At 41.6% G+C, this 13,296-nt stretch overlaps 1 protein-coding gene across 2 annotated transcripts in view; it reads left to right on the forward strand.

Moving 5' to 3' along the window:
• Positions 1-13,296, forward strand: part of LOC139578129 (microtubule-associated protein 1B-like) — a 92,197-nt gene that overhangs the window by 58,610 nt on the left and 20,291 nt on the right. For both annotated transcript variants that reach the window (XM_071405373.1, XM_071405374.1), the window contains 2 exons: positions 12,498-12,580; positions 13,096-13,233. In XM_071405373.1, coding sequence (XP_071261474.1) covers positions 12,498-12,580; positions 13,096-13,233 — 221 coding nt within the window. The remainder of the gene's footprint in view (positions 1-12,497; positions 12,581-13,095; positions 13,234-13,296) is intronic.

Consider the following 13,296-nt stretch of genomic DNA (forward strand, 5'->3'; position numbering starts at 1 on the left):
AATAAAGGTAAAATAAAAACATTTTAAAAAATAAGGTCTGTCTATATGGTCTTTCCACTGAATAAGCCCATAGAGGGTGTATAGAGACATTTGAGGTGGTCATTTAGGCAGGGATCTACGCTGATATTTTTTTTAAAGGAGCACGTGTGGGTGAAAATGTGAAAAAAATGTAGGCGCACACAAAAAAAATTAGGAGCACAATTAAAAATATTTGAGGTAATAAAGCTGAAATCCTTAAATTTTTCTAGGTGCACTGGTGCTTCTAAATAGAAATTCCAGATGTTTAGGTGTATATACAAGTAAAATGGCCGCCCTCTAGAGCCCTGTTAGCTCTGTGCAGATATGACACATCAGTGGTTCAGCATCTGATAAGGAAGCCTACACGAAAGTGGACTTTCACTTGAAACGTAATACTTGGTGTTCTGTGAAGGTTGCGTAATGATCTTTTGGCTATTGCCTGGTCTCGCCGACTCCTTTTTAATTTTCCAGTTCACTTCTTTTTCCAAGAAGTTATAGTGAAGATAATGGCTCTTTGTCCTCAGAAGAGAATTAAAGTCACATTAGCAAAATTAGATTAGCGGCGCTAACCTATGTTTTGATGTGACTCTTTACTTTACTTTTATTTACTGCGATTGGGCGTCTTTCGATAAGATGACCCGGCTGGCATCAGGTCAAAAATGTCCTTCTTACGTTTCCCCTGTTGACCTGTTGGGTGCCGGTGTTGCGTTAAAAAAAAAAGCCCACCTTGTCTCAACGAGTTAAGAGTGACAGCAGTAAACAGGAGATGACGTCGTCAGGTCACCGTTGTCAGACGTAGCCCTTAGAGCTTTATCTAAACGCTTAGCGTCATAGGGCTGCCACAATGGCACCGTACGTGTTGTGTACTTTTGAAGGTGTCTTAGCAAGCCAATCAGTCTCTCATCCATAGCTAAACCAAGCCCAAGCCCAGCTATAATTGGCACGGTAGTGTGAAAAGGGTACCAGTGAGTTTATTTATATGCAGGTTTATGAAGAGAATGCATCAGATCTCTATCAGGGACCAGATTTATGCCGGTTTGTATATTTTATGCGTTTTGGATAGAGGATCTTAGCCAAAACACAGGCTACTACATGAGACTGTGTCTGTATCTAACGCCCTTGATAAGAGTTGTCAGCAGATACCTATCTAACCATTATGCGGTTCTGGGGGATCTGCAGGTACCTATCTAACCATGATGTAGTTCTGGGGGATCTGCAGATACCTATCTAACCATGATGTAGTTCTGGGGGATCTGCAGGTACCTATCTAACCATTATGTAGTTCTGGGGGATCTGCAGGTACCTATCTAACCATTATGTAGTTCTGGGGGATCTGCAGGTACCTATCTAACCATTATGTAGTTCTGGGGATCTGCAGGTACCTATCTAACCATTATGTAGTTCTGGGGATCTGCAGATACCTATCTAACCATTATGTAGTTCTGGGGGATCTGCAGGTACCTATCTAACCATTATGTAGTTCTGGGGGATCTGCAGGTACCTATCTAACCATTATGTAGTTCTGGGGGATCGGCAGGTACCTATCTAACCATGATGTAGTTCTGGGGGATCTGCAGGTACCTATCTAACCATTATGTAGTTCTGGGGGATCTGCAGGTACCTATCTAACCATGATGTAGTTCTGGGGGATCTGCAGGTACCTATCTAACCATTATGTAGTTCTGGGGGATCTGCAGATACCTATCTAACCGTGATGTAGTTCTGGGGGATCTGCAGGTACCTATCTAACCATTATGTAGTTCTGGGGGATCTGCAGGTACCTATCTAACCATTATGTAGTTCTGGGGATCTGCAGGTACCTATCTAACCATGATGTAGTTCTGGGGGATCTGCAGGTACCTATCTAACCATTATGTAGTTCTGGGGGATCTGCAGATACCTATCTAACCATGATGTAGTTCTGGGGGATCTGCAGGTACCTATCTAACCATTATGTAGTTCTGGGGGATCTGCAGGTACCTATCTAACCATGATGTAGTTCTGGGGGATCTGCAGGTACCTATCTAACCATGATGTAGTTCTGGGGGATCTGCAGGTACCTATCTAACCATTATGTAGTTCTGGGGGATCTGCAGGTACCTATCTAACCAGTATCTAGTAATGGAAAAATGCAAAACTGACCCTAAATCAACTGTGTCCTACTCCGTACCTCACATTCTGATAACTCTCTGCAACATGTTTCATCAGTAGGAGAAGCACGACGGATGTCAACCATCTAACATTGATTCAACATTGTCTCAGTTCTAGCTCAAAATCCAGCTGGTAAAGCTGGCAACAGTGAGACAGAGTTAGATGCTGCCTCTGAAGACCAAAAGCAAGACAAGTTTAGATGCCTTCTTTTAAAAAATTCCTTCAACATCCTCTCAGTCCCTGATTATTGCTAAATGTGGAGCAGGCTATGTGGAGCAGGCTATGTGGAGCAGGCTATGTGGAGCAGTGCAGCATCTGAGCTGTGGTTGAGCTGCTTTTTTAAACAGAGTGCTCTCATTTCCAGAGTTCAGATGGAGGTATTTATATCAAGCAGGTCAGCTGAGGTAAAGGAGGACCGAGGAGAGTAACAGTGAGTTCTGTCTGGAAGAACAACCTTCTGGGTGTTGGAGTGCTGTAATGGAGAGTCAAGTCGAGTCTGGAGCTAATCCTTTAGGTTCCTCCTGACTGAGGTTCTTAAAGTCAACCGCTGACCAAGCCGGACGTGATCCAACGTCAACAGTGTTGCTTTAGTCGTAGGCATCAGGACATTGAGATTTGTCAGTATCTGCTCTTGTTTCACTGGCTTCTCATTCAAGTTCTTCTGAATGTGGGTGTCTGGGTGGTTCGGGTCTCTGTGGATTGTGTGGGAGAGTTCATATGGGATTTTATTATGTGTATCGTCAAGAAGTTAGTACCACCCTTGTACAGAGAAGTGACTACACAAGCTAATTCTATGGTAATGTCCCTCCTCTGTGATCTTCTTTGATCTTGGGGAAACAAGCCTATTGCTGAATGTGTGATGGAGGCTGCTTTCAGATGTTAACAGCTGGTGAATACTTTTTTTTTTGTACATGTCAGGAAATGACGCAGAAGTGAGAGGTGATAGAAAATCCTTTGCTGAAATTAGAGCAGTCTGGGGATATTGAGCAGGAAACTCAACCACCAAATGCATTTGTTCAGCCTTTAGCCTCTTTTTTTAGGATTGGAGTTTTCGACATGCCTTTTGGCGGGATGTCAGTTACCTTGAAGTGGGATGCTTTCGCTGTTTCTGGGATGCGAGTTAAAGGAAAAGCCAGTGTGATGAATAGAGGAGGGAAACTTGGCTGAACATCCTGCTCTTCAAAAGGACTGTTTAAACAAAATGGCAAAGCTGGGAAACACAGCTGTCTGACGTGTACTCGTGATTTAGTTTTACGTGTTTATATTACTAAATATGACTTAATCATGGTGGACTCAGATGGACAAACCTACATCAATAATTGAGTGTAATCTACGTTTATACTCTCCATTACTTGTTTGGGGTTGTTTAGGAGGTAGAGCAGCTTTAATATTGCAGATAGATTGTGGCTTCCATCAATATAATTGTCTGCATCACTTCCAATCCCCAATATATGTTTTTGCAAATATGTATATGTGTGTATATATATATATATACATACATACATACATACATACATACATACATACATACATACATACATACATACATACATACATACATACATACATACATGCATACAGTTGAAGTCGGAAGTTTACATACACCTTAGCCAAATACATTTAAACTCAGTTTTTCACAATTCCTGACATTTAATCCTCATAGAAATTCCCTGTTTTAGGTCAGTTAGGATCACCACTTTATTTGAAGAATGTGAAATGTCAGGATAATAGTAGAGAGAATGGTTTATTTCAGCTTTTATTTCTTTCATCACATTCCCAGTGGGTCAGAAGTTTACATAGACTCAATGGGTATTTGGTAGCATTGCCTTTAAATTGTTTAAGTTGGGTCAAACGTTTCTGGTTGCCTTCCACAAGCTTCCCACAATAAGTTGGGTGAATTTTGGCCCATTTCCTCCTGACAGAGCTGGTGTAACTGAGTCAGGTTTGTAGGCCTCCTTGCTCGCACATGCTTTTTCAGTTCTGCCCACACATTTTCTATAGGATTGAGGTCAGGGCTTTCTGATGGCCACTCCAATACTTTGACTTTGTTGTCCTTAAGCCATTTTGCCACAAATGGTCGTTGTCCATTTGGAAGACCATTTTGCGACCAAGCTTTAACTTCCTGACTGATGTCTTGAGATGCTGCTTCAATATATCCACATAATTTTCCTCCCTCATGATGCCATCTATTTTGTGAAGTGCACCAGTCCCTCCTGCAGCAATGCACCCCCACAACATGATGCTGCCACCCCCGTGCTTCACGGTTGGGATGGTGTTCTTCGGCTTGCAAGTGTCCCCCTTTTTCCTCCAAACATAACGATGGTCATTATGGCCAAACAGTTCTATATTTGTTTCATCAGACCAGAGGACATTTCTCCAAAAAAGTACGATCTTTATCCCCATGTGCAGTTGCAAAGTGTAGTCTGGCTCTTTTATGGCGGTTTTGGAGCAGTGGCTTCTTCTTTGCTGAGCGGCCTTTCAGGTTATGTTGATATAGGACTTGTTTTACTGTGGATTTAGATACTTTTGTACCTGTTTCCTTCAGCATCTTCACAAGGTCCTTTGCTGTTGTTCTGGGATTGATTTGCACTTTTTGCACCAAAGTACATTCATCTCTAGGAGACAGAACGCTCCTCCTTCCTGAGCGGTATGACGGCTGCGTGGTCCCATGGTGTTTATACTTGCGTACTATTGTTTGTACAGATGAACGTGGTACCTTCAGGCATTTGTAAATTGCTCCCAAGGATGAACCAGACTTGTGGAGGTCTAAAAAAAAAATCTGAGGTATTGGCTGATTTTCCCATGATGTCAAGCAAAGAGGCACTGCGTTTCAAGGTAGGCCGTGAAATACATCCACTGTTACACCTCCAATTGACTCAAATGATGTCAATTAGCCTATCAGAAGCTTCTAAAGCCATGACATAATTTTGTGGAATTTTCCAAGCTGTTTAGAGGCACAGTCAACTTCGTGTATGTAAACTTCTGACCCACTGGAATTGTGATACAGTGACTTACAGTGGGGCAAAAAAGTATTTAGTCAGCCACCAATTGTGCAAGTTCTCCCACTTAAAAAGATGAGAGAGGCCTGTAATTTTCATCATAGGTACACTTCAACTATGACAGACAAAATGAGAAAATAAATCCAGAAAATCACATTGTAGGAATTTTTATGAATTTATTTGCAAATTATGGTGGAAAATAAGTATTTGGTCAATAACAAAAGTTTATCTCAATACTTTGTTATATACCCTTTGTTGGCAATGACAGAGGTCAAACGTTTTCTGTAAGTCTTCACAAGGTTATCACACACTGTTGCTGGTATTTTGGCCCATTCCTCCATGCAGATCTCCTCTAGAGCAGTGATGTTTTGGGGCTGTTGCTGGGCAACAAGGACTTTCAACTACCTCCAAAGATTTTCTATGGGGTTGTGATCTGGAGACTGGCTAGGCCACTCCAGGACCTTGAAATGCTTCTTACGAAGCCACTCCTTCGTTGCCCGGGTGGTGTGTTTGGGATCATTGTCATGCTGAAAGACCCAGCCACGTTTAATCTTCAATGCCCTTGCTGATGGAAGGAGGTTTTCACTCAAAATCTCACAATACATGGCCCCATTCATTCTGTCCTTTACACGGATCAGTCGTCCTGGTCCCTTTGCAGAAAAACAGCCCCAAAGCACGATGTTTCCACCCCCATGCTTCACAGTAGGTATGGTGTTCTTTGGATGCAACTCAGCATTCTTTGTCCTCCAAACACGACGAGTTGAGTTTTTACCAAAAAGTTCTATTTTGGTTTCATCTGACCATATGACATTCTCCCAATCTTCTTCTGGATCATCCAAATGCTCTCTAGCAAACTTCAGACGGGCCTGGACATGTACTGGCTTAAGCAGGGGGACACGTCTGGCACTGCAGGATTTGAGTCCCTGGCGGCGTAGTGTGTTACTGATGCTAGGCTTTGTTACTTTGGTCCCAGCTCTCTGCAGGTCATTCACTAGGTCCCCCCGTGTGGTTCTGGGATTTTTGCTCACCGTTCTTGTGATCATTTTGACCCCACGGGGTGAGATCTTGCGTGGAGCCCCAGATCGTGGGAGATTATCAGTGGTCTTGTATGTCTTCCATTTCCTAATAATTGCTCCCACAGTTGATTTCTTCAAACCAAGCTGCTTACCTATTGCAGATTCAGTCTTCCCAGCCTGGTGCAGGTCTACAATTTTGTTTCTGGTGTCCTTTGACAGCTCTTTGGTCTTGGCCATAGTGGAGTTTGGAGTGTGACTGTTTGAGGTTGTGGACAGGTGTCTTTTATACTGATAACAAGTTCAAACAGGTGCCATTAATACAGGTAACGAGTGGAGGACAGAGGAGCCTCTTAAAGAAGAAGTTACAGGTCTGTGAGAGCCAGAAATCTTGCTTGTTTGTAGGTGACCAAATACTTATTTTCCACCATAATTTGCAAATAAATTCATTAAAAATCCTACAATGTGATTTTCTGGAATTTTATTTCTCATTTTGTCTGTCATAGTTGAAGTGTACCTATGATGAAAATTACAGGCCTCTCTCATCTTTTTAAGTGGGAGAACTTGCACAATTGGTGGCTGACTAAATACTTTTTTGCCCCACTGTATAAGTGAAATAATCTGTCTGTAAACAATTGTTGGAAAAATTACTTGTGTCATGCACAAAGTAGATGTCCTAACCGACTTGCCAAAACTATAGTTTGATAACAAGAAATTTGTGGAGTGGTTGAATAACGAGTTTTAATGACTCCAACCTAAGTGTATGTAAACTTTCGACTTCAACTGTATAACTGGATCTATTTTTGCGGATTGAATCGAGCCTTAAATCTCTAGTGTAAGGTATTATTTACCCGTCTACCTACTGCACAGTATAGACTATTCTAGAACATCGTTACTAACTTTTCTCTTAAAGCTACTTGCTGCCAACTCATTTCAGTGAGGATCGGATTACTGGAGTTTTCCTATTATAAATCTGAGTGTGGATTTGCAGGCATGTCTTTGGGGCGGATTTACTTCAGAAAATGTGGGGGTGGAATTGAGCTTCTCGGTTCATTAGCATGAGCTAGTTTCTCAGAGATTACCACAAATTCTAGTTCCACTTTAACCCTTTAGATACCAATATTGAGCCATTAGATACAAGTTCTGATATGCTTCAATTCATCCATACCCATTTTAGAGTTGGTGAGACACAGGGCCACACATATATTACCTTAACTAGAGCATTTAGAGTTGGTGAGACACAGGGCCACACATATATTACCTTAACTAGAGCATTTAGAGTTGGTGAGACACAGGGCCACACATATATTACCTTAACTAGAGCATTTAGAGTTGGTGAGACACAGGGCCACACATATATTACCTTAACTAGAGCATTTAGAGTTGGTAACAGGTAAGGGATGTGCACATGATACCACAGCACTGAACTGGTATGGGATACCCATTTACAGCCAGTAGGGATGCTCATTACCTTACTCTTTAGTCTTAACAACATCAGGGAGTTATTAGGCTGGTCCCAGATCTGTTTGTGCTGTAAAGCTCCTGCGGTCATGGTGATGCATAACAATGATCCTAGGAGATAATGATCATAGGGAGATATACAGCATAAACAGATCTGGGACCAGCCTAATGACTTCTACTGCTGTTGTTGTTGCTTCTCTCGTCCCTGTCAGACTGACCAGCCCCTGTCTGACACAGACTCTTTGTTCATCGAGTATCACACTGTACCAGTCTGCAGTGTCAGAGAGGGGGGGGGGTCATCCTACAGGGACAAGCAGCTGATGAAATCTCCTCTGTTTGACCTGAGTGAGCACATTGCGTCTCTCTTCTGATCGTCATCTCCCTAGGTCTGATATCATATGTCTTTTGCGCACGTATTCTACTACTAGGCCCATGTTTTGAATATCCCCCAACGTCCCTATTGTATTATGTCGCTCATACTCTGTACTCCCTCATTGCTTCTGGAAGATATCAAAACAAAGTGATGTAGAATCATGCTGTGATCATTTTATCCCCCGCAGTCCGAGGACGGCTAGGCTGCTCTTCCAGTAGGCTCTGATGAACAAGGGTTCTCTCTTGGTAGCTCACTGCGCATCCATAGTTGGCCTATGGCTGTACAACTTACAGTAGCTGTCCCTCTCGGTGTGCCTGGTCTCAGATCTGTTTACGTTATCTAACCAGCTTTTTACGGGAATTGGCATGACAGAACAAACAGATCAGGGACCAGACTAACAGTTTGCTGCTTTCTGCAGCTAATAGCAGCACTCGGTCAGTTCTGTAGCAGTGGTCAGGTCACCTGAAGCCCCAGGTCCAGTCTCCTTTCCTCTCTTACAGACTAATGCTGCTTTGCGTCTCACTGGGAAAAACCCCCACAAGAGGCCAAGTCAGGGTAATGATGAGGTATTTGGTCCATTTCCATGGCAACGGCAACCAAGTGAGCCGTGTCCTGTGGTCAGAGTGCTTTTGTTCCGAAATGTCTCTGACTTGTTACCACGACATCCAGAAATGTTCATATTCCTTTTTTTCCTTTTATGCTGGTCGGTTTCCACTTTCCAAGTTCTATTAGCTTTCAGTAGTAATTGTATCCTCTGCTACTGCTAATAAGACTGTCTGTTCATCAGTGGTGTAATGATATAGCCAGCATTTAACAGTAACAAAGCTTACTTTATCATTGACAACGAAAGCTCATTATCACTTCCACCATTCAGAAGAAGTTTCACTTGGTTTTGTATCAGCCAATGATTCTGTTCCTCCTGGGTCAGCTGACTGACTCCAACCAATCACAGCATTGCCATGACGATCACTTAATTTACACGTCCATTTTTATTCATTTGTTTACATTAATATGCATAATACCTGTGATGTGTGGGGGTAGCTATTCAAATGCAAACTTTATATTTTGGAAATGGATCAAAAGTATCCATCCTGATTTTGAATCAAAAGTATCCATTCTGATTTTGAATCAAAAGTATCCATCCTGATTTTGAATCAAAAGTATTCATCCTGATTTTGAATCAAGTATCCCTCCTGATTTTGAATCAAAAGTATCCATCCTGATTTTGAATCAAAAGTATCCATCCTGATTTTGAATCAAAGGTATCCATCCTGATTTTGAATCAAAAGTATTCATCCTGATTTTGAATCAAGTATCCCTCCTGATTTTGAATCAAAAGTATCCATCCTGATTTTGAATCAAAAGTATCCATCCTGATTTTGAATCAAAAGTATCCCTCCTGATTTTGAATCAAAAGTATCAGGTTGTCCTTCTCATCACCTAGGCCAGCCTTTTTATCCCTTAACATAGGGATCTGTTCAATCCGTAGTGCTGGTTAAGGGCTTGTAGGTAAGCATTTCACTGTAAAGTCTACACCTGTTGTATTCAGCATTTCACTGTAAAGTCTACACCTGTTGTATTCAGCATTTCACTGTAAAGTCTACACCTGTTGTATTCAGCATTTCACTGTAAGGTCTACACCTGTTGTATTCAGCATTTCACTGTAAGGTCTACACCTGTTGTATTCAGCATTTCACTGTAAAGTCTACACCTGTTGTATTCAGCATTTCACTGTAAAGTCTACACCTGTTGTATTCAGCATTTCACTGTAAGGTCTACACCTGTTGTATTCAGCATTTCACTGTAAGGTCTACACCTGTTGTATTCAGCATTTCACTGTAAAGTCTACACCTGTTGTATTCAGCATTTCACTGTAAAGTCTACACCTGTTGTATTCAGCATTTCACTGTAAAGTCTACACCTGTTGTATTCAGCATTTCACTGTAAGGTCTACACCTGTTGTATTCAGCATTTCACTGTAAGGTCTACACCTGTTGTATTCAGCATTTCACTGTAAAGTCTACACCTGTTGTATTCAGCATTTCACTGTAAAGTCTACACCTGTTGTATTCAGCATTTCACTGTAAAGTCTACACCTGTTGTATTCAGCATTTCACTGTAAAGTCTACACCTGTTGTATTCAGCATTTCACTGTAAAGTCTACACCTGTTGTATTCAGCATTTCACTGTAAAGTCTACACCTGTTGTATTCAGCATTTCACTGTAAAGTCTACACCTGTTGTATTCAGCATTTCACTGTAAAGTCTACACCTGTTGTATTCAGCATTTCACTGTAAAGTCTACACCTGTTGTATTCAGCATTTCACTGTAAAGTCTACACCTGTTGTATTCAGCATTTCACTGTAAGGTCTACACCTGTTGTATTCAGCATTTCACTGTAAAGTCTACACCTGTTGTATTCAGCATTTCACTGTAAAGTCTACACCTGTTGTATTCAGCATTTCACTGTAAAGTCTACACCTGTTGTATTCAGCATTTCACTGTAAAGTCTACACCTGTTGTATTCAGCATTTCACTGTAAAGTCTACACCTGTTGTATTCATCATTTCACTGTAAAGTCTACACCTGTTGTATTCAGCATTTCACTGTAAAGTCTACACCTGTTGTATTCAGCATTTCACTGTAAGGTCTACACCTGTTGTATTCAGCATTTCACTGTAAAGTCTACACCTGTTGTATTCAGCATTTCACTGTAAAGTCTACACCTGTTGTATTCAGCATTTCACTGTAAAGTCTACACCTGTTGTATTCAGCATTTCACTGTAAAGTCTACACCTGTTGTATTCAGCATTTCACTGTAAAGTCTACACCTGTTGTATTCAGCATTTCACTGTAAAGTCTACACCTGTTGTATTCATCATTTCACTGTAAAGTCTACACCTGTTGTATTCAGCATTTCACTGTAAAGTCTACACCTGTTGTATTCAGCATTTCACTGTAAAGTCTACACCTGTTGTATTCAGCATTTCACTGTAAAGTCTACACCTGTTGTATTCAGCATTTCACTGTAAAGTCTACACCTGTTGTATTCAGCATTTCACTGTAAAGTCTACACCTGTTGTATTCAGCATTTCACTGTAAAGTCTACACCTGTTGTATTCAGCATTTCACTGTAAAGTCTACACCTGTTGTATTCAGCATTTCACTGTAAAGTCTACACCTGTTGTATTCAGCATTTCACTGTAAAGTCTACACCTGTTGTATTCAGCATTTCACTGTAAAGTCTACACCTGTTGTATTCAGCATTTCACTGTAAAGTCTACACCTGTTGTATTCAGCATTTCACTGTAAGGTCTACACCTGTTGTATTCAGCATTTCACTGTAAGGTCTACACCTGTTGTATTCAGCATTTCACTGTAAAGTCTACACCTGTTGTATTTGGCGCATGTGACAAATAACATTGGATTTGAACATCCGATTTATTGCACAATTGACAATTAAAGGCAGCGTTGCTGCGGTCGCGGAGACTGCATACACGGTAAACGCTGCAAAGGTCAGCTCAATCGGAAAATACCTTTTACATTTTAACATGGATCTTCCGGTGTACGGCTTGAATCCAGGCCTTAATCCTTTACCCTGACTCACCTCAGTCGATAATCCAGTAATCACTACCTTGCAGGTTGCCCGGCGACATGAAGCCGACTCTCTGCAGAGGTCTTTCACAGCAAACAGATGACAGTGCAGATACCAAAATGGCCGCAGCACGGAAAAACTCAGGAGATGTATGGGAATCCCTATTAGAGTCTGCGTTGGTCCTTAAACAAAAGGCAATGAAATGCTTATCGTCACACTTTTGAACTTTAATGAGTAGAAATGCTGACAGGGACGTTCAACATCATATGTACTGAGTAGCCTCGTATGATTTATCGTATTTGCCCTCTCTCTTTATGTCAGTGACTTCATACCTAAGTGTCTGTGATATTGACCAATAACCTGAAAACCATATGCTCGCAGCCCTTGTGATGGTGATTGCCATACGTTCTGAAATATTCGGCCAATGTTGATACGTTACCAAGCCATGCAAATGTAGCTTCGGTATTGTCCAATTCTCAATTCCCTTGCATGACAATACCAATAGCTGTTCTCAACTTTGTTCTGTTCTAAGAAGCTCTGATTTCAAGCCACAGCCAGTAGACATTTGGTGACCTATTTCCTTTTCCAACTTTTGTTCTTGCCTTGACGCACTGTCTCTATAAGCGTCTGGCCCACATACTGTACAGGCACCATGCAGTACTAAATCTCCCAGACTCAAAGACTGGATACTCTCCAGCAGGATGTCTTTGGGGCAGACTGCTCAGACTCTGCCAAGATTCTCAGTAGCCTCTTAAGTTGTTGACCTGTGCCAATGTTGCTTATGTCTAGAAGGATTTGAAAGGAACCCTTTTTAAAGCAAGTACATGAACGATATTGACAAAACACGTCCTCTCTCCTCATGTTGTTCGATGTTCTCGCCCCTGTAGGACAACGGACTCTCCACCACAAAAGTGATGTCCTAGAGACTGTGGTGTTAGTCAACCCATCCGAGGATACGGTTGCTTTAGAGGTGCGTTTTCAAGATTTTAAAATACATTTAGGAAAATCTAGTCTTGTGCTATATTTAGACCTATCAATCATTACATGCATTTTGTTTTTACATTAATTGTCATGATGATTTAGAATCTCATACATTTAAAAAATTAAAACATCCTGAAAGAAAACCATTTTCTCTCACTGTGATTTAAGTGGCATACCATAACGGCTTAACGAAATTGAAAAACATTTGATTAAATTCAGAGCTTCACCAAGTGTTTCCAAACTCCAGTCCTTGAGTACCCCCAGCAGCACACATGTTTTGTTGTTGTAGCCCCTGACAAGCACACCGGATTCAACTGTCAACTAATCGTCAAGCCCTGAATGAGTTGAATCAGGTAGAGTTTGTCTGGGGCGACAATAACATTGTGTGCTGTTGGGGATACTGGAGGACCGGAGTTGGGAACCACTGGCCCTAACCAATATAAATATATATCTTTACCCTGTGCTGTGTCCTATAATTATCCTCTGTCTTGCTCTCTGGCCCAGATCCAGTCTCTTGTCACAGACTCAGCAGGACATAAGCTCTTGGTCCTGAGTGGGCAGAACTCAGACCACGGTGATCTGCTTCTCCAAAGTGGGGTTTTCACCTATCAGAGCTTCTCACAAGTCTTTGCTGATCCTGGGGTAAGCTATTACTGTTCAGAACAGTCAATTCCTGTTCAGAACAGCCTTTTCTGGCATTGTTGA

Source organism: Salvelinus alpinus, chromosome 6 (assembly GCF_045679555.1).
Source record: "Salvelinus alpinus chromosome 6, SLU_Salpinus.1, whole genome shotgun sequence".
Lineage (NCBI taxonomy): Eukaryota > Metazoa > Chordata > Actinopteri > Salmoniformes > Salmonidae > Salvelinus > Salvelinus alpinus.